This window comes from Bubalus kerabau, chromosome 1, assembly GCF_029407905.1.
Source record: "Bubalus kerabau isolate K-KA32 ecotype Philippines breed swamp buffalo chromosome 1, PCC_UOA_SB_1v2, whole genome shotgun sequence".
Lineage (NCBI taxonomy): Eukaryota > Metazoa > Chordata > Mammalia > Artiodactyla > Bovidae > Bubalus > Bubalus kerabau.
In genome coordinates this window covers 61,863,037-61,888,728 of record NC_073624.1, presented here as the reverse complement: position 1 = coordinate 61,888,728, position 25,692 = coordinate 61,863,037, and the positions used below count along the sequence as shown (strand labels likewise).

At 44.3% G+C, this 25,692-nt stretch overlaps 2 protein-coding genes across 5 annotated transcripts in view; one reads left to right on the top strand and one right to left on the bottom strand.

Annotated features, from left to right (window-relative positions):
* Positions 1 to 691: 691 nt before the first annotated feature.
* Positions 692 to 24,068, bottom strand: HAL (histidine ammonia-lyase). The gene is made up of 20 exons (XM_055576741.1): positions 23,807 to 24,068; positions 22,897 to 22,957; positions 22,762 to 22,789; positions 22,068 to 22,142; positions 21,905 to 21,977; positions 21,746 to 21,812; positions 21,406 to 21,443; positions 20,446 to 20,571; positions 17,656 to 17,795; positions 15,357 to 15,404; positions 14,326 to 14,473; positions 13,472 to 13,567; positions 13,319 to 13,377; positions 12,339 to 12,419; positions 10,969 to 11,034; positions 10,485 to 10,650; positions 7,700 to 7,834; positions 5,913 to 6,021; positions 5,744 to 5,813; positions 692 to 2,363 (listed from the first exon to the last, which is right to left on the bottom strand). Exons 1-20 carry the CDS (start codon positions 24,051 to 24,053, stop codon positions 2,223 to 2,225), a joined length of 1,974 nt encoding a protein of 657 aa, XP_055432716.1. The 5' UTR covers positions 24,054 to 24,068; the 3' UTR covers positions 692 to 2,222.
* The window catches only part of ELK3 (ETS transcription factor ELK3), a 266,287-nt gene continuing 247,456 nt past the window's right edge, over positions 6,862 to 25,692 (top strand). For 3 of the 4 annotated variants that reach the window (XM_055576808.1, XM_055576857.1, XM_055576816.1), the window contains exon 1: positions 6,862 to 6,991. The gene's annotated coding sequence lies outside the window, so the exon portion shown is untranslated. The remainder of the gene's footprint in view (positions 6,992 to 25,692) is intronic. The other variant, XM_055576849.1, reaches the window with a different exon arrangement.

Genomic DNA, 25,692 nt, shown 5'->3' with positions numbered 1-25,692 from the left:
AGCTTTAATAAAAAATAACTCAATGACCAGGTTCAGAAATGAGACACAGCTTTAAGTAGTAATGAAAAGTAGCTTCTTTGGAATTTTTCAGGTTATGTGTGGAGTTTCATGTATGTGGCAGGTTGTTATAGCAACAGCCCCAAACCACATGCCCTCATGTGTTACTCTCCCAAACTGATGTGGGCTTGACACGTGACTTGCTTTGGCCAACTGGACATTAGCAAATGTGGCACAAAAGGAGCTTGAAAAGCCCTTGTGCTTTCGGTTTTTTTCTCTGGCTGCCCTAAGAGAGCAGGTAAAGAAGCCCAGGTGAGCTCACCTGCATGAAAATCACGATGCCTCCAGCTCTTCTGGGCTCCTCAGTGGGAAAGAGAGAGAAAGAATGTCTACCAAATCAATCACATTGTCTAAAGACACTTTGTACCATGTGAACATTCAGTGACAAAAATCTTACACAAATGTAATTAACTGCAATTAGAATAACCTTTCCCTGATGAGGTAATATGCTGCTACTGCTGCTAAGTCGCTTCAGTCGTGTCCGACTCTGTGTGACCCCATAGACGGCCTCCCACCGGGCTCCCCCATCCCTGGGATTCTCCAGGCAAGAACACTGGAGTGGGTTGCCGTTTCCTTCTCCAATGCATGAAAGTGAAATACATTGTTATAAAAATCTAAGAATACAGCAATGACATAAGACAGTAAGACTTAGTTTATTCCACATTTACCTTGAAATTCCCTTGAGGGCACAGTTACAGATCTGTATAGAAAACTCAATAACGAAGGGCCCCAGAGGACCAGTCCTGGCAACCAGCACACCCCACAGCAAAGTGATAAACAGCCGTCAAACCACTGGGCTCACTTGCTCTGCTGCAACTTGTGGATAAGAATGAATAAACTTCATTCCTGTGTCCACATTTCAGCAAAGAACAGCATCAAGAACCACCTTTCTATAGGTCTACAGGTTCCTCGGCACATTTTGGTTTGTACCTCTCTCTCCACCTTTCCTGTAGACAGGTTGCAATTAGGAAAAACTGCTGTGAAATCCATGTTGGACACATTTTAGGCTGTCATCAGGTAGGAAAGCGGGCAAGCATGTCTGCCCTTTCCTTGACCAACTGCAGTCGTTACAGCCATGGTTTCACTGCACTTGGAAAGGGCTTTGCTCCTGTTTGCACAGAAGGGTGCAGAGTCATAGCCTCAGGGAGTCAAGAAGTCATTAGATTCATCCTTCATTTGGACAATTGCACTTAAGCCTTCCCAAGAGGTCCTGTATCTTCTTCAGTGGGGCGGGAACAGACTGAGTAACATCCTGAGGCCCATCTGATCTCTCTCACCAGGGCCTTGTTTTAATGATTACCATCACAGAGAGGGGGTTGATTAACTTCTAAACATCAGATTCCTTACCTGTGAAATGAGGAGGCTTCTTATACTAGGTTATTACAAGAACATGAACAAAGTACTAACACGTAATAAGGCAGCAATAACACTAACCTCCTACTACAGTTTAAGCATCTGAATCATTTCTTTGATATGCATAGTGACATCTGATAAATATGAAACAGTTCATTGAGAACCCCTCTAATAGCAATCTTTCTATTCATTCCTTAACTCCTTGACGCAGAATCTCTTGTTGACCAATTGACTATTCTTTACTACAATTCAAATAATAAAACAAAAAGCAGCTTGAGAACAAATTATGACTTAAAAAGTGTTGTTTACAAAGACATATTAAGGAACATTCATCATATCATGGCTTAGTATAATCCACCAAAGTTAACTAGAACTTGTCAAAGCAAAAACAAAAAGAACAACCAAAAACCAAAACAAAAGAAAGATTCACAGAAGTCTTATGTTTTTGGAAAAGAATGCCATCAATCTGTTTCAAGATTTGAGTTCATCTAATGTCAAGAGTCAAACATCCACACAATTGTGGTTACTCTTCTTACCCTTAGGAATGAGTGACCTGTAGATATCGTTTAGAAATAATTAAAGTGCTATAACCTGGAAACACTGTTTACATCTCTAACTCAGGTCAACAAGAACACAGTACTAGATTTAGTAAATGTAATATTATCACCAGCCTAACCAGAGCAGGTTTTATAAGACCCAAACTATATAACAGATTGATACGCCTGAGAAAGTTCTCAGGTCTCTCCTTCAGCATAGTACTATTTACTGTAAAATTAAGTGCTGTCTAATCTGCTAACTTATGACAAAAAGCATTAAAGATCCTCAGACTCTGGGATCTTGGTAGATTTCTTGTGCAGAAATTCCAGTGAAAATGCTGTTGGAGAAACAGGTCTTGATTCTGGAATATGCTCCATTCTGTATTTTTCAATGTATGGTGCAGCTACTTCCCAAACCTGAGACACAAGGACAGAGCAAAGTATTGACAACATTGTTTTCACATGCATAAACAACTTTATCTGAAGTCAAAGCATTATCTCTACCTGACTAGATACACAGCAACTGTTTGCTTGCTTTTATCATAAGCCATTTGACACTTGACCTGTCAATTCGTTTTTGGTTGCTTTAACAGCTTTTAAAATACAAAGTTCAAAATGTTTCTAAAGTGACATTAAGGTTTTCAGCTGTTTGCTCTTCTAAAGCAAAACAAGCCAGTGAACAAACAAAACGTAGAGGATTCAGTATGGGTGGAATTAAGGAAAGTTACCCAAGGGTGGAACTGTGTGTTTTCTGAGGCAAGCCTTTAATGATAAGAGGCAGTGGATCTCCTCTTTGCCCCACTTCCGCACCAATGCACTCTGTTCTTTGGACCCTTGTTCCTCAGAGCATGGCCCCTGCACCAGCAGCATCACCTGGGACGAGTCAGAATGTCAGCCCTACTGCAGACCTGCTGAATCTGATTCTGCATCTTAACAAGATCCCTGGGAAAGCCACGTGCTCTTTACAGTTCAAGAAGCACAGCTTCATAGCCTTGTTCAGGGTTTACCTCCACCGGCCAACTATTCCCTTTCAAGCATAACACCTTCTCAAATGAAGATCCAGTTTTTAGTTTATATTATAGATGCGATTCATGGGGTCGCAAAGAGTCGGACACGACTGAGCGACTGATCTGATCTGATCTGATAGCTGCTTTTTATTCGGTTGCCCCTGATAGGAAAGGAGCATTTCCTATTTGTTTGTATTACCTTAGAAAATGTATTCTTTCGAAAGCGACCCCAGGGACTGTAGCCCGCCAGGCTCCTCTGTCCATGGAATTTTCCAGGCAAGAATACTGGAGTCAGATGCCATTTCCTTCTCCAGTTTCAAAAGCTAACCTCTTTGAAAAGATATCTGCACTTCCATGTTCACTCCAGTGTTATTTACAATAGCCAAGGCAAGGAAGCAACCTAAGTGTTCACCATCAAATGAATGGATAAAAAAACTGTGATACACACACACACAGAGTGGAATACTATTCAGCCATAAGAAATAAGGAGCTGTTGCCATTTGCAACAACACAGATGGACCTTGAGGTCATCATAAGTGAAATGTCAGACAAATATCATATGATCTCACTTGTATGTGGAATCTAAAAAAATAAAATAAAATAGCTCATAGATACAGAGAAGAGGTTGGTGATTACCAGAAGCAGAGGGTGGAGGAGTGGGTAAGAAATGATTTGACAGTAGTCAGAAGGTACAAACTTCTGCTTATAAAATCAATAAATCCTGGAGATGCAATGTACAGCTTGGTGACTATAGTTAATAATACTGTATTGTATATTTGAAATTTGCTAAAAGAACAGATCTTAAAAAGTTCCTATCACAAGAAAAAAATAACTGTGTGGTAATATTAAAAGACGCTTACTACTTGGAAGAAAAGTTATGACCAATCTAGATAGCATATTGAAAAGCAGAGACATTACTTTACCAACAAAGGTCCATCTAGTCAAGGCTATGGTTTTTCCAGTGGTCATGTATGGATGTGAAAGTTGGACTGTGAAGAAAGCTGAGTGCAGAAGAATTGATGCTTTTGAACTGTGGTGTTGGAGAAGACTCTTGAGAGTCCCTTGGACTGCAAGGAGATCCAACCAGTCCATCCTAAAGGAGATCAGTCCTGGGATTTCTTTGGAAGGAATGATGCTAAAGCTGAAACTCCAGTACTTTGGCCACTTCATGCGAAGAGTTGACTCATTGGAAAAGACTCTGATGCTGGGAGGGATTGGGGGCAGGAGGAGAAGGGGACGACAGAGGATGAGATGGCTGGATGGCATCACCGACTCGATGGACGTGAGTCTGAGTGAACTCTGGGAGTTGGTGATAGACAGGGAGGCCTGCTGCTGCCGCTAAGTCACTTCAGTCGTGTCCGACTCTGTGCGACCCCATAGACAGCAGCCCATCAGGCTCCCCCATCCCTGGGATTCTCCAGGCAAGAACACTGGAGTGTGTTGCCAGTTCCTTCTCCAATGCATGAAAGTGAAAAGTGAAAGTGAAGTCGCTCAGTCGTGTCCGACTCTTAGCGACCCCATGAACTGCAGCCCACCTGGCTCCTCCGTCCATGGGATTTTCCAGGCTAGAGTACTGGAGTGGGGTGCCATCGCCCTCTCCGAGACAGGGAGGCCTGGCGTGCTGCAATTCATGGGGTCGCAAAGAGTCAGACATGACTGAGGGACCGAACTGAACTGAATGGAGGTTAACTAACTGTAATAACCATTTTGCAATATATATAGAGATCAAAACATATTGTACACTAATATAATGATGTATGTCAAGCATATTTCAATTGAAAAAAGGCTGAGCTCTCTTCTAGCACCAAAGCTGGCAGCAAGCGAGGAAATTCCCCCTCAAAGGGTATGGGGACCACTTACAAATGACAGGAGTGAAGGTCAAAGGAAAAAACTGTTCTCAAGAGCAGAGCAATAGTTCCAAAGGAAGTCAAGCAACTCTAAGGGACATGATAGCTACAAATTACTGCAGAAGGTTTAAAGAACTTTTAAAAATATATTTTAAAAATGAGTCTGCATTCTAGGCATCTGTCCCAATTAGACAAGTCTGTAGTCAATGGAACCAGAGGGAAGAAGCAGTAAAGAGAACCCGTATCTCACCCAGCCTGATGAGGAGGACACACCAGTGCAGGAGGTAGACCCAGAGCCCTTTGAATAAAAACTCGGGAAGTTTGTTTTCCCTTCAGGTCTGTGCAGTTGCTGGACCAGGTGGGGGCAGCATTACAGAAAAAGAGTGTACTTTTGAATAAAAGAGAACCTTCTTGGTGAGGAGGAATCTATGAACTTTCATCTTATTTTCTCCCCATGAATACTTGTCCCAAAATTCTATTTAAAATTCATTTCAGCTCCTAATTCTTAGACAGTCAATGTTTGGATGCAACATGGGGCATTTGTGAGTTTGTCAAATAGCTTCTTAGTGGCCTTAAAAGTTGCATGAGTACCTTTTGGTTCACTTCCAAGAAATAGCCAGGAAACAGAAGAATAAGAGAATGTTTCTCTACTCCCCACCCCCACCCTGCTTCCCCTTGTGGTGGGGTGATTTAGTCACAAAGTCATCTCTGACTCTTGTAACCCCATGGACTGTAGCCCAACAGGCTCCTCTGTCCACGGGATTTCCAGGCAAGAATACTGGAATGTGTTGCCATTTCCTTCTCCAGGAGAATCTTCCCAACCCAGGGAACGAACATGGGTCTCCTGTATTGCAGGTGGATTCTTTACCAACTGAGCCACCAGGGAAACCCTGCTCCCTCTTAAAGACCCCAAACTAAAAAACAAGGCAGGCAGCCCGCTTACCTTCTGCTCTACGAGCAGCCTGTGCGCTGCCTCGATGTCTGGGGCCATGAAGCGATCTTTTATCCAGGGCCTGCAGAGAAAGCACGTCACACCATCAGCCAACGTTAACCGCTGCCAGGGTCCACAGTTCTGAAATGGTATCACTTTCCAGGGATCTGTTTGGTTTTACCTCACAACAGAGCGCACCAGGTCATAGACCTTCTCCAGTGGAGTGGTGGTTTTCAAGGGGCGGAGGAACTCTATGCCCTGGCAGGCTGCAAGAAGCTCGATGGCCAACACTGAAACAAGGAAGGACAGGGGATGGCTGGTTAGACTGTGACTCCAAGCTTGAGGGGTATAAACCCCACGCAAGCTGCCAGCCAACTAACGGATAGTTGGTTTTCAGCCTATCGGCAGAATGAAGCTGCCTTGGTATTTGTATACCATTTTAAATCTACTTTTCTAACCCTTCAGCTGCATCTTTAATGCTGAGAAGGGGAGGACTACCCAGGTAAATCAGCTTTCTCCTTCTCCCTTAAGCTGATCAAGATGGATAACCTCTGTTTCCTATTTCCACCCTTGTGTAAATTTCCATTTGTCTTCAGTCTTGCTGTTCCCTATGGCCTGAAATACCTGGCACATACACCTTCATCAGAAGACTGAAGGAGTCAGTGAATGAGCAGATAAATCTTTGGTTGCCACGGAACTGTTTCTCTAATGTCTATTTTAAACCTTCAATTTCAAAGGCTCCCAACAAGACCACATAGGGAGGATGAGAGAGTGATGGATAAAGGGTGCAAGGTTTCTTTCTGGAATGATGAAAATGTTATAACGTTGACTGTGGTGTCGACTCACAACTCTGAGTATATTCACAGCTCTACTAAAACCCACTGAGCTGTACAAGTTAGATGGGTGAATTGTATAGTATATGAATTATACCTCAATAGAACTGTTGCCCGCCCCCCAAAAAAGGATACTCAACTCTCTTACATTTATCTTAAAATAATGCTATTTTGTCAGCCAATTGCTTCCAATACAGTTGCAAAGATTGAGGAATTTAGAGAACAATGCCTAAAGGAAGGCAGTTTCTCTTTAAGAAACAAACAAGCAGTGATTAAGAAGGCTGGAATACTTTGACCCAACATTGCCCCACCTGTGAACTATCTTTGCCAAAAACTGCTGGAGCTAAATCTTGTCAAGTCTTTAGGACCAACCGCAACCCACAAGAAACGGGACAGAACAAATGTACCACCACAAGCACGCTCACAGGTAAATCAAGAATGTCAGTCTCTCAGAAAACTAAGCTGGTTTTCAAACTAGTCAATGACATGAATTTTTTTAAAAAAAAGGGGGAGTAAATGAAAAGAAGCTTAAAACCTTGACCACTAAATTTAAAGAGTGGGTCTCGAATCTTGGTTTGAACAAACACTGGAAAGACACTGAAATAATTGGGCAAATTTGAATATGTACTCGATGATACCAAGACTTATTGTTGATTTTTGTTGGATGTGATAATGGCAGTGGGTAAGAAAGCAAACGTTTGTATTTGAGAGAGAGAGCGTGCAGGAAGAAAACACGATGACAGGGATCGGCTTGAAAATGAGAAATTTTTTTAAGAAATGAAGTATAATGTATTAACTGTTGAATTAGAGTGAGGTGTATATGAAGGTTTATGGTACTAATCTCTCCACTTCTGAATGTTTTAAAATTATTTCATTTTTTTTAAAAAAGCCAACTGATGAACTGGCTTAGCCAGAAAATATGGATTCTTAATCTTCAGCCAGCATCAAAATCACCTATAGGGCTTGTTAAGTGCAGATTGTTTTGGTCTCAGAGTTTCTGAGTCAGCAAGTCTGGGGCAGGCCCTGGGTTCCCAGGTGATACTGATGTTCTGATGGGGATTCCATTCTGAGGACCATTGGCACCTAGGAGCTCTAGGTCATCAGTGAGGCCTGCATTCCAGCTGGCTGGGATTACCTTGCTCCACATGCTCAATGACCCTGAGGGCCTTCCTTGCTGCCCATCCTCCCATGGAAACGTGATCCTCCGTGGCAGCGCTGGTGGAGAGAGAATCCACGGACGAGGGGTGGCACAGAGCCTTGTTCTCAGAAACTGCAAGAGGCCAGAAACTAAGTTAGGAACATATTTTTGTTCCTAATAGAAAAATGTGCCAATGACACATGGCTCCCCAAAGTGCTCCTCAGTGCGGGATACCCTCTCCAGGAGTTCATGGTCATTATCAAAGAACTAGATGTTCCAAAGTTACTTTGGGAAAAGGAAGTCATGTGGGTTTTTTTTTCCCCCTCAAAGTAAGAGGGACTCTTAAAATTGTAGGGAGTTCTGAGATGGGACTGGGAAGGGAACCCTCATATTACAAAGCAAAGCTGAAAATACTGCAAGCATTTGGCATGCCAGGGAGACTAAGCGAAAAAAGAAGTGATGGTCATTTCCAGGACTTGGAGGAGAATCTGGTTATGTCAGCAGACGAGGTGGGATGGCATTTGTAGGTTGAGGCTGGACCCACAGACCTTGAGCAAGAAGATTTAAAATTGAAACTGTCCAATGATGACATAAGTGGATGTACTCAGTTTAAGCAAGGGCTCGATGACAGCTGGGGATGTCTTGGAGATGTGGGGGGAAGTCTAGAGTTGGGCCTAGGTTTCTGTCTTTCAAACTTGATTGCGTGTGAGTCGCTCGGCCTTGTTTAAGTGCGAATGTTGCATTTCAGGTGGGGCCTGAATCTGCTGTTCTAACAAATTCCCAGGTGATGGCTGTATTTTTGGCCGGGGACTATAACTTAAGCACCAAGGACCTAGAATACAGAGTTCCTTCTCCCCAGCTTCAGAAGCCAGTAAATGTCCAAGTCAAGAGTTTTTCCCCCACTTTTCTTTATGACCTATGAGAGCAGCTTTGAGTTCTTTTCTATGCTATAGGGTATCCAGGGATAATCCAGTACAAACTATAGTGATTCACTCATCCTATTTTGCCCAGAACGTTCAGGTTTCAGCACTGCAATATGAATCACCTGGTTTGGTGGAGCTTGTTTAGAAAGGTAACTTACAAGTGGCCAGAAAAAAAAAAAAGAAAACCACTAGTTTAATTATAATGAGAGCAAGCCAAGCAACTTCAAACAGCTAGGGCAGCGAAACACATTCAAAGGAGACGCCCCAACTTCACAACATTCTCTAAAAATCAATGACCACCCCACCATGTTAATGTGGGGGCTTCCCAGGTGGTGCTAGTGGTAAAGAACCTGCCTGCCAATGCAGGATACATAAGAGATGAAGGTTCAATCCCCAGATCAGGAAGATTCCCTAGAGGATGGCATAGCAACCCACCCCAGTGTACTTGCCTGGAGAATCCCATGGACAGAAAAGCCTGGCAGGCTGCAGTTCATAGGTTTTCAAAGAGTTGGCCATGGCCGAAGCGACTTAGCATGCATGCGTGTTAATATGAAAGGTCACTGCCTTTTAAAGGGATTTTTTTAGTAAGGAAGTAAGTGAGCAGATAGAAGATACTGGACAGAAGATGAATTCAGTGGCTCTTTGTTAGCTGTGTTGAGTCTAAGTGTGAGACTTAGCTGAAAAAGTGGTGAGGAATAATAGTAACAACTAATATTTAGTGCTTACGGTATGCCAGACATAGTTCCAAGGCTTTCCATGCATTAATTCATTTACTCCTCAGAACAGCCCTATTAGGTAGGTTTTTCACCCCCATTTTACACAGGAGTAAACTAAGGGTCAACAGGATTAAGAGACTTGCTCCACATCAAATTGCTGATAAATGGGTGGAGACAGGATTCAGACCCCGAGGCTATGCTCTTACTGAACTGCCATGCTATCCTGCCTGTTGGGTAGGCTTGCCAAAAAAATTGCAGATGCTTAGTTAAATTTGAATTTCAGATAAAAAAATAATTTTTAGTAACAAATAATGTGCTGAATAATTCAAATTTAACTTCAATAAATTTATATTAAGTGCATCCTGCATTTCTGTTTGCTAAATTTGGCAATGATATTATAGGATTAAGTATTGATCAAAATGAAATCTTCATTAATTGAAGTCTGAGCATAGATTTGGGAGCCAAAATTAGTGGGTTTGAACTCTGCCTTATTTCTTAGTAGCTGTGCAATATTGGGTACGTTCTTTACCTTCTTGGATCTTCAAATATCCATCTGTGAAAGAGGAAATAATAGTACCTGCCTCTTGGTATTGTTTGACAATTAAGGGAGTAAATATAAGTAAAGCCCTTTGTGCCAGGTCCTGTTCTGATGTTATTTTTCTGTCCCTTACAGTCTTGAATCAGAAGTCTGCTATTTTCCAGCTCAGTTTTCATAGAGGGCATCTTGCTTCTTATAAGCATTTTTGTGTGTTTAATCACATCCTTATGTTTTTAGTAAAAGTTTCACCAGTAGCTATAAACATCTTTGTCTTTTTCCTTCTGATATTCTTCAAATTGAGATTAGGGGAAAAGCCACAAAAAGGAAGTTCACATGTGGTATCACATTGCTTCCTACAGAGAAATCATGAAAACCTCCCTATTTACAACCTCATTAGTGTATTATTACATTTCAGTATAATGTTGCTTAGGTTTTATTTTATATTTTTTCTCGAAACATGCTTTTGTATTGAGAGAGGTAGGATGCACATAGAGGTGGTGGAAAAGTTAGATCTCATTCAAAGACAGAATGTGAAACTTTCAGGTAAAATGGAAAGACCCATAAATGGATGGACTTGAATTCTGGTCAAAAGGCAGGGTCCTTACCCAGGGCTGCAGAGGTGCAGTGGGCTATCATGAATCCAGAATTCAGACCACCTTCAGCCACCAGGAAGGCAGGCAGCTCGCTAAGGGAGGGGTTGCAGAGCCTTTCAATTCTTCTTTCACTAATTGCGGCAAGTTCATGGACACCAATGGCCAAATAGTCCAGGGCCTGAAAGAGTGTCTCAATTAGGTTGGCCTATACTGGAATATGGGCTTCCCAGGTGGCGCTAGTGGTAAAGAAGCTGCTACCAATGCAGGAGACATAAGAGATGCAGGTTTGATTCCTGGTCGGGAAGATCCCCAGATGAAGGAAATGGCAACCCACCACAGTATTCTTGGCTGGAGAATTGCATGGACAGAGGAGCCTGGCAGGGTACAGTCCATGGGGTCGCAAAGAGTTGGACATGACTGAGGGAGTGACTAATGCTTTCACGCATGTTGGGATATGCTTTCAGGGTCAGGTTAGGAGCAATTCTGAAAAGCTTACTTTGGCTGCATATTCACCATGGAAGTTTCCTCCAGAAATAGTCTCTCCCCTGCTGGCAAAGACCATCTTTCAAAATCGGTTAAGGCTTCTGCATAACACTTGCTGAAAACTTGGAGCATAAGTCTCTCCCTAATCGCTCATTTTTAACATTGAGGTGGCAGCCCTTGTAAAAAGCCAGGGTGGAGATAAGGAGAGTCTTTGCACAAGTAGGTGTTGACATACAGGGATATAAAGGTACACGAAACAAAACAGAACCCAGCCTGAAGTAAGCATGTCGGAGAAGCCACACTGAACAGGTCTAGTGAGAAGCCTCACACAACTGCTGTCTGCTAGCCCGGGCTGTGCACGGCTCTCAGGGCTGCTCATCAGTACTTTCTCCAATGTTAAGAACTGAGGCAGACGTGAGGGAGAAGAAATAGATTCCTAAGGGGTTGGATGGTCTTTAAAGGCAGTGCTGTCTCTGTGATGACTTTGCCAGTATGACTCCTGACTGATCACATCAAATTATAAGGAACTAAGTCAACACAGAACATTTTGTAGCAAAAACAAGGTGGCGCTGAGAAACCCATACTGTGAAGGAAAGGAGCGCTCCATCCTTAAGACATGGAGGCATTCTTACACTTCTCTGTACAAACATGGGAACACTGATTTGAGTAAAGTGGCACTAGTGGTAAAGAACCGGCCTTCCGATGCAGGAGACATAAGAGATGTGGCTTCTTCATGGGTCAGGAAGATCCCCTGGAGGAGGGTATGGCAACCCTCTCCAGTATTCTTGCCATGGAGAATCCCATGGACAGCCTCGTGGGCTATAATCCATTGGGTCGCAAAGAGTCGGACACAACTGAAGTGACTTAGCACTCACTCACCACATCAGAAATAAACTCAGGATGGGGAAAGTCATAACTCTGATCAATACTTAGGTAAATGTTAAAAGGCTTCTGTGTAGTACACCAAAGTATCACTGAACCCCAGAAAGGCTTCTATAAATGCCATGGTACTCAGGGTCTCCACAATCACACTTGTGATGTAGGTCTTCATCCTTCTACCAACAACCTCAGCAATGGGTTTTAGGGCAAATGCCTTCGTGAAACCCTTCAGCTGATGCTGGAAATATCCCCTTTAATCTTTCATCCATCAGTTTTGGAAGCACAGCCTGTTAGACTCCAAACCTGAGGCAAGGTTCACAGACCTGTTTCTGCCACTTATCAGCTCAGATCTACAGCTGATAGAGGCATTTAACCTCAGAGCCCAGGCATTTAGTCTATGAAATGGAGAACCAGAGAGGTTATACAATTTTAAGATCTTCATCAGATCTTAAAATTACCAGCTGAAATTCTGTAATTACAGCTTAGTAAGCAGTTAAAAGATACAGGGTTATCTGTTGCACTGTTAATTTCCGTGGTTATGATGTTCTTCACAAATGCTATTGTGTCATTCACCACACCATGGACCTAAAAGACAATATCAAATGAGTTAATTCATGGAAGACACTGAGTCTGGTGCCTGTCACATAGTCTGATATTCTTATTAGAACAGTAAGAACGTTTAAACTGGAATTTATTCTTACTGTAGAGCTCATATGTCAATCATTCCCCACAGACATTTTTCAGTCTAGCTGAGCTAGAACCGAACTTGTTGAGAAGAAGGAAAAGAGCATAAAATGAAATGAAAATAAAAAATTAAGTTTCATTAAATCATGTTCATTTAATTTATTCTATGGAGAATTCTTCAGTACACTATGGCTTGGAACTTGGTACAGCCTGAAATACTGTCTCAGTCTTGAGATGAGGTTAGCTCCTTATCCTACTAATTTCTATTTGCAAATGAGTTATAACATCTGCAATACACGTTGCCTCACTACAGTTTAAAGTTAAAGTTAAGACTCACAGATTCATTTACAATGGTTTATGTCTGCCTGTTAAGTGCAGATAGATCTAATCATGGATATGCCCTCGAATTGTGGTTGGATTTTCCGATATATCCCTGGAAGTTCTAATAGGGAGAACCAGTAAAACTCCATTGACTGGTTAGGATGATATTATTAATAAGAATTTTTTAGAATTTTTTAAACTTAGGGCACTAAACCTAAACAACAAGCTGTCTGTTGAACTTCTCTACAGGGTGGTTGAGCAAAGCAATTCAAAGGGAAACAAGCAACTTACCATAGAGAAGAGAGACTTCATAATAATTGGACAAATGGGGGTATATATGATATACATCATTTTTAATAGAGGCCGTAAAGAAATCTGGATTACCATTAACATTACACAACTTCCTGACACCTTCCTCTCTTTCTATCGCTATCTCAAATTGGGAGAAAGAATAGAAACTTGTCAGGTTTTTTGTCTACCTGTGGACAGCAGCGCAAGGTGTATGCATCTTGAACACGATCGCAGAACCTGTGACTTTCTACGGAAAAGGTAGAGGGGATGGCAAGGGGCATGTTAGCAATTCTTTGCAATTATTTTCAAAAGCAAATAAGTTCAAGTAGGCATTTCCAGACCTGCTATTTCAGATGGGTGGTGATCCGAGTCCAAGAGGGACCGAAACCGAAAAGCAACTTCAACTTGCCCACGATGAGGGCGAACAGCATGAATGTCTAGAATTGATGAAGGAGGAAAAGTCTGAGCAGTTCTTATATTGAGTGAACTACCATCACTGGCACAGGACCGTCCACTGTGCTGACCTGGTCCTGAAAAGCCCCAGGGCTCCTTAACTATTGCTCAGAATTAGAAACTTAACTCCAAAAGCAAGATTTTCTGTATTGACTTTATTCTTTCTACTTTAAAAATCTGAATGCAAACTATGAGTTGAGCCCCCAGGGAACTCAACTCAAGACACTGGGCCTACCCTGAAAAGATTTAGGCTCATAACAGAAGGGAGTTCAGTGGCCTAGTTTAATTAAGTCATTTTTAGACAGGTTTTTTTTTTTTTTTTGGTCCTTCTACATATAAGAGTGGAGAGTCCTTCAAAGTCTAGAAAAGCTATCACTTGTACAATTTTTCTCTCCCGATTTTCTAATGGGCACTAGCTGTAATTCCACGCCAATTCTCAAATCCTGCCAACAGATCCTTAAGACAACAAGTAGTTTGATGGGAATCAGAGCTGGTGGTCTGGGGCAGGTCACGTAACTCTCTGGGTCAACATTTGTCTGTGAAACGTGGTTGTTTCAAGGATCAAGTGTGGCATAACTGAGATGAAACTGCAGCAGTCCTGCGAATCCACAGGCACTTGGATTTTCTTCTTCCCCACCATCTACCCCCGCCACCCCCATGTCCAAAGACCTTGACCATCCCATCCCACCCCCACCCAGCTCTGGCTGAATGAATAGCAAACAAACAGTAGAACCATGCTGACCAGTATCGAAGGCTTTGGTGGTGCCCTTGAGAACCTCGAGGGTCAAGGCTGCCACTATGTCAGCTTGCCGAGCGATGGCACCGGCTCTCTCCACAGCCTCACAGCCGAGCGAGGTGATCATCTGCGTCCCATTGATGAGCGCCAGACCCTTCGGGTGATGCAAGAGACATTTCCTAATGCTTTTTGTTGTAACAAGCACTGCTTTCGCTTTCCTATGATGAAAATTTGCCTTCAGCTGAATGATGTTGATTCATGGTTTCTAAAGTGCAGGGCGGTCATGCTTGTTGAACTACTCAAGGATGAGTGTCATCATATAAAATTTGGCAAATGGAATAGCTGTGAATAGTTTCCCTGTCATGAAGCAGCAGTGGAGTTCCAATGTAGACAGCATATAAAACCTTTAGCTCTTCATTATGCTGTATTTCAAGTTCTCATCATTACAGATAAGACACCTTGAAAAATTTCTGATCTGAGGCTCTTAGAGCATCCTAAGTGATGTTGGTTTACAGTATCATTCAGGGATCCTTACAGATCCTGATTAGAAGTTTAAGTTCTCCTGTAAAAGAATCCCTGAGCATCTCTGTACTGGAGAGGCTTTTCAGTAAATAAGGGAGAACCCTTTCTTCAGTGACCAACTTAAGCAACTGCTGCTGCTGCTAAGTCACTTCAGTCGTGTCCGAATCTGTGCCACCCCATAGACGGCAGCCCACCAGGCTCCCCCGTCCCTGGGACTTTCCAAGCAAGAACACTGGAGTGGGTTGCCATTTCCTTCTCCAATGCATGAAAGTGAAAAGTGAAAGTGAAGTTGCTCAGTCATGTCTGACTCTTAGCCACCCCGTGGACTGCAGCCTACCAGGCTCCTCCATCCATGGGATTTTCCAGGCAAGAGTACTGGAGTGGGATGCCATTGCCTTCTCCAAACTTAAGCAAACATGGAGGCTATGTTTAAGAAACCAGTGAGGCTGATATTGAGACTAAAAGTAGCGCATAATGATTTGTTAAAAGGAACAACTTTTCCTTGAGTCTCTTACCTCTTTTGGTTTCAAAACAATTGGCTTCAATCCATGAGCTGCGAGGACCTGTAGAATGATTTAAACAGTGAAAATGGGTATCAAATGAAATACCAGCATATTTCTAACTTCATGTAGAATCTAATAAAAGTAAGCTCAAAGGTCTGTCTTCTAAAAGATTAGACCTACGTAAATTTGCTCTGTTCATCTTCGCTGATCTATTCTCTAGTTCTGTTCTTTAGTCTGCAAGCAGACTTAGCTTTTGAATAACTTTTGTACCTAAAATTATCAGAGGCTAGTGTATACAAAATCAATCCTGAATATTGGGTTCTAGGCCCTTTGCATTCAGTTTGCACTTTAGTGATTCACTTTTTTTTTTTTAACTGCTGCTTCTGAGCACATGTGTACATCCAGATGCAGATGCTCCAAGGCTGGTTCCTAACTCTGCCCACACTCCCTGGCCTCTAGAGCTTGACCTAAAGTCCTCCACCCTCATCCTACTTATCTGAACACCAGCAGAACCTCACGCTATCAGAGCAGGGCTTCTCACTTGTATGGCATATGTGTGACCACCAGTGAAGAGCGGAGTGTATGGCCTAAGAGATAGACACAAAATCCTCAGAGGAAATGGGCAGAATAATCTTCCTCTGAAATAAAAGAAGTGAAAGCAGTCACTAGGTTAAGATTCTTCTAGGGAAGGAGCAGCAGGGAAGAAGGAAGACAGAGGTACCACAATCATTTTCACAGCTTATTAAAATACCAGTCGCATGTCTAATTCTGTCCTGGATGTGGGTCTGAGGGTAGGAAAAATGGAGACAGACAAGTTCAAGGGCAAATACAGTCATAGGTTAAATACAGTCTTAGGCAAATACAGTCATAGCACATAGGTTAAGTGCTCCAGGAGGTAGGAAGTGGGTAAGGTCCAGTGGAAAATAGTCACATAAGATGCTGGGGGAGCACACAGGAGGGGCAAAAGGAACTTGGCAGTGGTAGGGTATAGGGAAAAGAAGCAGAAGAGCAGAGAAGGAAGTTTCTCAGAGGGCTTAGCAGAAACAGGAAGAGAAGGGTGGACATGACTGGCCCCTCCACCTCGGACACAGCATGCTCCAGCTGCAGGGCACCTCTAGCTTCTGTGATGTGCAGTGTTGGTGGGGAAGGATTCGGGTGGCTGGGGGTGTGGCAATATGGCAATAATATGTCAAGACTCTTGTAGGCCACTTTCATTTTAAACATCATCCTAAGGACAATGAGAAAAATGACAAGTTTTGGCCAGGACATGGTCAGAATTGCTGTGTGAAGGCAGTTGAGGGGGATGCTGGATGTAGAGAAATAATCAAGATTAGTGTGTAAAGAAGGAAGGTGATCTGGAACTCAAACCCTTAGAAAGACCACCTGTTCTCTTGACTTCTTCCTCCTTGGGCCTCTGTCCCTGGACTCAGTGTTAGGGGACCTCCCAGCAAAAGGTCAGAGATGACACTTCAAACAGTTATTTGGGCTGCTCTGACAACCCAGGGACCAAACCCACACCTCCCACAGCTGGCAGATTCTTGACCATCTGAGCCAGCAGGAAAGCCTCAATGAATGTATAGATAAAGGAAATTTTAAAGCTTTGTCAAACCCAGGCCCTTCTGACTGACCACCAGGATGACAGCTTGGGTGTGGGGGGATATGGAGTCTCCTTTCCAGGGGCCTTGTATCAGGGCCATGATCCACAGCTCTGTACACATTAGACCAGCAACTAGCTAAACCTCCAACAACGTGTGACCTCCTGGATAGGCACTGGGAGTGTATGAGGTGCAGAAGAAGTTCCTGCAGTGAACACTAGCAGCTTTACCTTTTTACCAAGGTGATCACCAAGTCCAGGAGGCTGACGGTTGTGTAGGGAAGCTAAGAGTATAGCTTAGTTGGACGCCTATAGTGCACTAAGGGGCTTCCCTGGTGGCTCAGGTGGTAAAGAATCTACCTGCGGTGCGGGAGACCTGGGTTCAATCCTTGGGTTGGGAAGATCCCCTGGAGGAGGGCATGGCACCCACTCCAGTATTCTTGTCTGGAGAACCCCCATGGACAGAGGAGCCTGGCGGGTTACAGGCCATGGAGTCACAAAGAGTCAGACACAACTGAGTGACTAAGCGTGCACACACACTGCACTAAGGCTGAGCTCCTGACTCAGTCTATACTTCTAAGCTTCAGTTATCACAGCCATAGAGTGGGAATGCTTTGTCATCAGGCTGCTGAAAAGATGAAGTGCTAGAAAACACGGAAGTCTACCTGGTATCCATCCTGGGGAAATGACTGCCACAGAAGCTATTATTAGTCTTACGTATTTAGCATCAGCCCAGCCGCTCTTTGGAGACCACATCTTCCCTTCACCAATCAGCCCAAGAGCAAGATGAGAGAGTGGGGCAAGGTCTCCACTGGCACCAACAGTTCCTTTCTCCGGAACATATGGCAGGCAGGAGGCTGGGAGGAAAGGAGACACTGGTTACTTCAAGAGTACTTCATTCTAGCCAGCCTCACTTTGACACTGAGACCAACCTATCCCAAAAGATTGAGGATCACAAATGGCATAGACACCCAGGGAAAGACAGGTAATGCTTAAGGGACCTGGCTGAGCTGCTGCAGAAAGAAAGAGGTGAGGGAGAGAAAGAAGATGGGAAGGCAGACCCTCCTGGTAGCAAAGTCTTCTCCATAAGCCACTCTAAGTTTAGACTCTATTCTAAGGACAATGGAAAGATAACAGGCTTTGGCCAGGACATGCTCAGATGTGCTGTATGAAGGGGTCGGGAGAACGCTATACACAAAGAATTAAAATCAGAATGCCTAGAAGAAAGGTGATCTGGAACATGTATCCCACAATGACCATCTCTTCCGTTCTTCCTTCTCTGCCCCTGGGTCCTCTGCCCCTTTGTTTACTGTTACTGTACATGTTTTAATCTGACCTAGAAATTTCTGGAATTTTTAGCAATGTATCTTAAAGATGTGATCAGGAACTAGCTGTTGTTCATTGCCACCTTATTTCTAGGAGCAAAAAGTAAAAAATGTGCTATAGAGGAAGCTAAGAGAATTCCATTGAACCAAATGGTGTGTGTAGGCATTAAAACCTATTGGAGACTATTTGAAATCAAGTAAATGTTTATGGACATGAGTTTGAGCAAGCTTCGTGAGTTGGTGATGGACAGGAAAGCCAGGTGTGCTGCAGTCCATGGGGTCTCAAAGAGTCAGACATGACTGAGCAACTGAGCTGAACTGAAATGTTTATTACATTAAAAAAGTAATACAGAATTTCCCTGGTGGTCCAGTGGTTAAGAATTTGCCTGCCAATGCAGGGGACATAGAATTGGTCTCTGGTCCAGGAAGATTCCACATGCGACAGAGCAATTAAGCCCATGAGCCCCAACTACTGAGCCCATGTGCTGCAACTACTGAAGCCGGTGTGCCTAGAGCCTGTGCTCTGCAACGAGAGAAGCCACCACTTCTTCAACAGGGAGAAGCCCGTGCACTGCAACTGGAGAGTAGCCCCCACTCCCTGCAGCTAGAAAAAGCCCACTGAAAGCAACAAAGACCCAATGCCACCAAAAATAAATAAAATTTTAAAATTGTTTTACAAATTGTTCTAGAAGGATAAAGTGCACTAGGGTGTTAACAGGGGTTCTTTGGGGGAGGTAAAGTCATGGGCAACTTAATCTCTGCTTTTCTGCCTGATTCCTGGTCACCTAGTCAACCAGCTTACCACCACTTCTAAAGGCACATGTATTGTTTTAGATGAAATTCCCATTGGTGGTGATTTAGTCGCTAAGTCGTGTCTGTCTCTTGCCACCCCATGGACTGTAGCCCACCAGGCTCCTCTGTCCATGGGATTTTCCAGGCAAGAATATTGGAGTGGATTGCCATTTCCTTCTCCAGGGGATCTTCCCGACCCAGGAATTGAATCCTGGTCTCCTGCATTGCAGGCAGATTCTTTACCGACTGAGCTATGAGGGAATCTCCATTAAAAGGGAAATTCCCATTAATTTACTAAAACAAACAAACAAAAAGGCTATATTTCCAAGGTAAATTCAGACTACTGATAGCAATGGTTTTTACAACTGCTAAGTGATGTCAGTGGGATGAAGCCGTGCCATCCGTAGGTCAGCTTCCAGGCCATAGTTCACCCTGGGGAATTCTCAGAATTCTAGGACCCAGAGGTGCCTTAGGCTCACCCATAAAGCATAGGTGGATTCACGGCTGAAGCTGGACTATCTGGGATTTTAGGCTTAGAGTCGGGAGTAGAAATAGGTGTTGAAATCACTGCTGGTCTCTTCAGCACAGCCTTGTATGCTATAGATTTTTCATTCAAATCACTGTTCACTGGTTGGCATTCATAGGTCACTTGTGCCTACAGCATGGGAAATCTCTCACGTCCTTTGTGCTATGTGATTGCCCAGCCCTGCTTCTGCGCCCACTCCTTCACCCTACAGGTCCCTGAGCCCCCACTGACCTAGAATGCTTATCCTTATCTGTGGGAAGGAACAGGCTTGGCCTCCCAAGCATGTCACATCTTGTCTCCACACTGGAATTTTCCCAAGAAGCAAGCCCCAAAGAGTCGAATTGCTTTTTCTCTTATCACTAGACCACTACGTGATCACAAACGAGCCTTTCATCTCTATATTTCTGTTCTACCTTTGGAAGAGGCTGAATTTCAGTTATTTTTAAGTCTGGCAATCCCACCACTTGGGGAGCATGAAGAGTTCAGATTCCCAGGCACCAACCAGAGTACTGAATTGGTCTTTGGGATGGACATCCAGGAATCATCATGTTTCCCAGATGATCTGAATAACTTCTCTAACTGCGTTCGAGCATCACTGAATCAAGTGTTCTCTCCAGCTCTGAACTTAAGGGGTTTGTTCTGATAGAGAAGGATGTAAGTTGACAGGAGTAAGAGTCTCTGCCCCTGCCCGCCCCCCACCTTCTGCCCCCATATAGCTATCTTCCTTCTTGCCAAGCCCACTTCCCACTCATCATCATTAGTTTATGTCTTATCTCACCAATATCTCACCACCCTGTCAATCAAGTCTGCCTGTGGTACCCACCCAGCCTGCATGGAGGGTCATTTGGGGATCCATTGCATTACCATTAAATACTTCGATAACTTGTTTGAGAGTCTCCAGGGAAATGCCACTGTATCCTTTGGCTAAGACATTGATCCTTAAAGCCAAGAGCATCCGGCATCTCTCAGGGCTTAGTGGTTTTCCAACACCTACAAAACAGAACTGATGTTATCTCTAAGATAAACAAAATCCCCCTCCTCCCAGCCACCTCCACCTCAAATTGCTCTCCAGGTCTTGGTTCAGGTAGTTGCCCTGCCTCCCCTTCTGATTGTCCCACTTCTTCAGGTCTCATCTTCCAGACAAATGTGAGACTCCAGTTTTGCCTCCCCAGTTCTCTTCCTTGGAAGCTTCAGTGAGCCTGCGCCCTCCCCAACACCTTTGGAATGGTGTCTAGTCTTCTCACACAAGGTCTCCTGCAGTCTGATGGGAGGCAATTCTTGACAGTTTCCCTTCTCACCACATCCAGATCCACTCATCCCTGAGTTCCAGCTGTAATTTTGTCCCCTGACTGCACCACTCTTTTGGCATGACCGTATTCATGCTCCTCATCCCAATTCTATTCTTCCATCTAGCCCATTCCTTTTTCTGGGATTCAGTTGAAAGGATATCATGTCTGATGCTCTTCTTCCCTCCTTGGCAGCAGAAATGGCACCTACTCTTTGGAATGGGCTAGCTGCTGGTGGCTGATACAGGATGTCTGATACTGTGCTGTATGGTCATCCCTAGGTATCCCTGCAGGGTTCCAGCCCCGCCCCTTCCCTCCCCTCAGCTCCTCCCACCCCCTGCCCCCTTATGTAAAGCAACATAGTACAGTCTGCCCTTAGCACCTGTAGATTCCTTATTTGTGTATTCAACCAACAACTGAGACTGGCTGAATCATTCAACCTGTGAATGTAAGAACCTAGAGATACTGAGGGCTGACTGCACTTCATTCATCAAATCAAACAAAACCTAGGCGGCACTGGACATTTGGAATGAGTTACCTGAAGAATGTGAACGTACTAGGTTGAACTGGAGCTCCCTAGAAGACAAAGTGAAGAAACCCCTCTCAGCTGGGAAAATGAAGGGAAAATAGTCAAATCTTTGGAGGGACAGATTAAGGCATGATAGAGCAATGGAAGAAACCAGCAAGTCTGTATTCTCTACGTCAACTCGTGTGTGTTAACCTGAGCCTCACCCTCCTTGTCTGTAAATTGGAGCAAGTATTAATTATTTCCATTGTTGAAAGGAGTCTCTAAGATGAGAGTTTGTGTGTGTTTGGTGGGGAGTGAATCGAATTCATGTGAATGTGTGTGTCTTTGGTGGGGAGTGAATCAAACTTACTCGAGTTTACTGATGGGAATTACAGTTCTGGCAAATTTCCCAAAACCCGTAGTAATGCCGTAAACAACTAGAATAAAAAACAGACATCATACAATTGGACACAGGCTGCATTTTTTAAGTCTGTAAAAAGAAATATGTAACACAAAGAGAAAAAGATACCAGTTTTTTCTTCCACGATTCTGTCTATGACTTCCCTGGATTTTTGCACCCTCTTTTCAGCAGTGGGGGTAAGCTAGGAAGACATTGGACAGAGCTGAATATGTTGAAGACTTACATGGGCAGCAAGAAAGGTTAGGACATCATCCCCCTCTATTCAGCATACCTTGATTTTGTAGCATCCCTTGCCCAAGCTGACCAGGTCCTCTGTGGTCAGACTGTCCCCATCTAAGGCAATGTACTGCACAAAAAGAAGGGGATCTCCGTGAGCATGAACAGCTTAGTTGCTCAAACAAAAGAGCAGGGAAGCGTCGAGGAGAATCAAGCTGTGGCACTTCAGAGATTTTATCACTACTATGAAACATGAATATGGTAGTTGAAAAGACAGCTTGCTGAAGAGGAGGTTAAGGAAGAAAAATTAGAAATCAAAAAGCAGGACTTCCATGGTGGTCTCCAGAGGTTAGGAATCCACCTGCTAATGCAGGGGACAAAGGTTCGATCCCTGGTCTGGGAAGATTCCACATCCCATAGGTCGACTAAATCCACCTGCCACAACTACTAAAGCCCACATGCCTAGAGCCGTGCTCTGCAAGAAGAGAAGCCACCACAATGAGAAGCCCCTGCTCACTGCAACTAGAGAAAGCCCTGTGCAGCAATGAAGACCCAGCACAGCCAAAAGTAAATAGGTTAAAAATAATAAATGGAAAAGCAAAATGTCTTTCCCTGTTACACAGAGCTGGATAATGCCCTGTCCTCATGGGTTATGTTTTGCTCATGAATTTTGCTAGCCCTCCCCCACTTAAATGAGGAGAGGGAGGGACTTAATTTTCTTAACAGAAAGGAAGTGGTTTGAAACTTACCTTCTCGGGTTCCCGGTATTTGCTGTATCTGAAGTCAGGTAAAGGATAATACTGGGGAATATGGAAAAGCCCCCAGCCCCATCAGTGGTGGGAGGGGCCCCCAGAGCAGACCAAGGAGCCTGCAGGAAAGGATACAAGTAAACTCCTTCTGGCTGCGAGGGAATGAAGTCGGGAGACATAGCATCTCCTTCTATAACTGAAACAAGAGTGCAAGAGATACTCTTATGAATCATAACCCAGAGTCACATTTGGCATTACCAGTAAACCAAGAAAAGAGCTCTTCAATTACCTTCAAGTTCTATAGAAATGACCGCTTTAAAACAACTTCAGATGCTTTCAGACAGCAAAAAGTCAGAGATGTAAACATGCATGAAAAGGTTTAAATGAAAGTTCAAGATTCAGTCTCCACTTCCATTTTGTTTTAAATCTTTTGTTTATTTTGTTTTAAATCTATTGTTTCAATATATAATACTTTTAATATTTAGTATTTGCAATGCATTTAATAGATTTAATATTTAAACCTATTTATCTTAGTGTTTGACAGTTTTGTTAAACAAAATTGATTTAACTTGGTTTTAAAATGATGCTACTGGCCTCCTATCTGGTAGGTTCTTTTGAAGAGCAAAGGGACTTTGAAAATGATCCAGTAAGCAAAGGTCTTTAGCCCTGCAGTCTTGAGTTCAGATCTAGTCTTTGCTATTAGTAAGTAACTCTCCTCCTTTCTGAGTCTGCTACCTCACTGTAAAAGGTAGATCAGAATACTGCCTTCCTCACAAGGGTGTTTGAGAATTTAAGATGCTCAGGCAGCATGCATTTTCACCAGAGTAGATCCTCTGGAGGAGGGCATGGCAACCCACTCCAGTATTCGTGTCTGGAGAATCCTATGGACAGAGGAAACTGGCGGGCTACAGTCCATGGGGTTGCAAAGAGTCAGACAGGACTGAGTGACTGAGCACACACCGCCTATACACAGGAAGGACAGGGACCGTCTCTCCCGACGATGCCCGGCTGCATGCTTTGCGTCCCCTCCCCTCCAGCCACTCACCTACTTCCACGAACTCGTTGTCCTCCAGGGCCACGTCCAGTGGGTCCTCATTGTCCAGCAGGCCCAGGCCTTTGCAGCGGCGCACGAGGAAGCGGGCGTCGTCCACCGAGGCGAAGCCACCATTGTCGGGCTTGTTCTTGATGTACCGCCGCACAGCCTCCCGGCCCAGCCAGCCCACCGTGAGCTGCGCGTCCTGGCAGGGCACGGCGAGCCACTCTCCTCGAACGTGCACCGTGTACCTGGGCATGGCTCCTTCGCCTGTGACAGTCACCGGGCGGGCAGGGAGAGCTTTATTGGGAGTCACTGCCGAGGTGTGGTCCACAGACCTAGGATGGACTTTCAAACACGCCCCCCTTCCTTTCCCTGACTCATTCCCGCAGGGGACAAATATTTATTGAGGGCCCCACGGTGTCCATTTGAGTTTTTGCCGCTGAGCGAGGAGCAAGAGTGAGGGTTGCCGCTGCCGGCTACCTGCCCTCCACGTCTGCTACCGGACAGGCCTGGGGTCTCCAGCCTGGGGGTCCTGGCACCTGTGGGCCCTGCTGCTGACCTCTCTCCGCAGGGGCTCTGATTCCTCCCTCCCCTGGTTTCTGTCTGTGTCCCTTCATTGCCGGCCGCTTATAAACACCATGTTCCTGTCTTTATCTGGAATTACTCAACTGTAAAATGCTCTCCACACCAGGAAGTGTGGCAATCCTCATCCATTTGTTTATTCCCCAAATACCTGTTGAGCAACTTTGCCCTTACCACGACTAAGGTTTTCTGAAGCTGTCCCTCTAGAGATCATCTTCACAACTAAAGGTCACCATCTGGGTGGCAAGCCGCCGTCGACTGGAGGTGAACAGCTCAGACAGCCATAGGTGGGGCACAGCTCCACCACTTATCATCCTGGAGCAGTAAGTTATTGACCAGCCTGTGTTTCCTCATCCAAAAGCAAAGGGACTAATTTCCTCACTGCAGTGTTTGCAGTATCTATGCCTTATATGTGCTAAGTCGCTGTGGCTGTGTCTGACTCTTTGTGACCCCATGGAGCCCACCAGGCTCCTCTGTCCATGGGATTCTTCAGGCAAGAATACTAGGGTGCATTGCCATTTCCTACTCCAGGGGATCTTCCCAACCCAGGGATAGAACCTGGGTCTCACATTTCCTATATTGTCAGGCAGGTTCTTTACCACCAGCACCACCTGGGAATCCCTACCCGTGCTCAAATCCTGGCCCCGCCATTTCCTGACTGTGTGACCTCTGGGCAAGTTACTTGACTTCTCTGGGCCTCAGTTTCTTCACCTACACAATGAAGATGATAGTAGTACCTATTTCAAAGGGCTTTTGGGAGGACTAAATGAGTTCATACATGTAAAGCTCTTAGAGCAGCACCTGGTACAATGGAAATGCTACAAAATTATGATGACTATCATTGAGACTTTTTAAAACAATATATTAAAAAAATATTTATTTGGCTACATTGTGTCTTATCTGAGGCACACGAGATCTTCATTGCATCATGAGTGATCTTTCTTTGCTTGGCTGCTGCTGCTAAGTCGCTTCAGTCGTGTCTGACTGTGCAACCCCATAGACGGCAGCCCACCAGGCTCCCCCATCCCTGGGATTCTCCAGACAAGAACATTGGAGTGGGTTGCCGTTGCCTTCTCCAATGCATGAAAGTGAAAAGTGAAAGTGAAGTCATTCAGTCGTGTCCGACTCTTAGCGACCCCATGGACTGCAGCCCACCAGCCTCCTCTGTCTATGGGATTTTCCAGGCAAGAGTACTGGAGTAGATATTTCTTATTTCTTCAATCTCATTTTAGGCCTTCTCTTCTCCAGGAAGCATCCTCTAAACCCTTCTGCTAAACTGCTGCTGCTAAGTCACTTCAGTCATGTCCGACTCT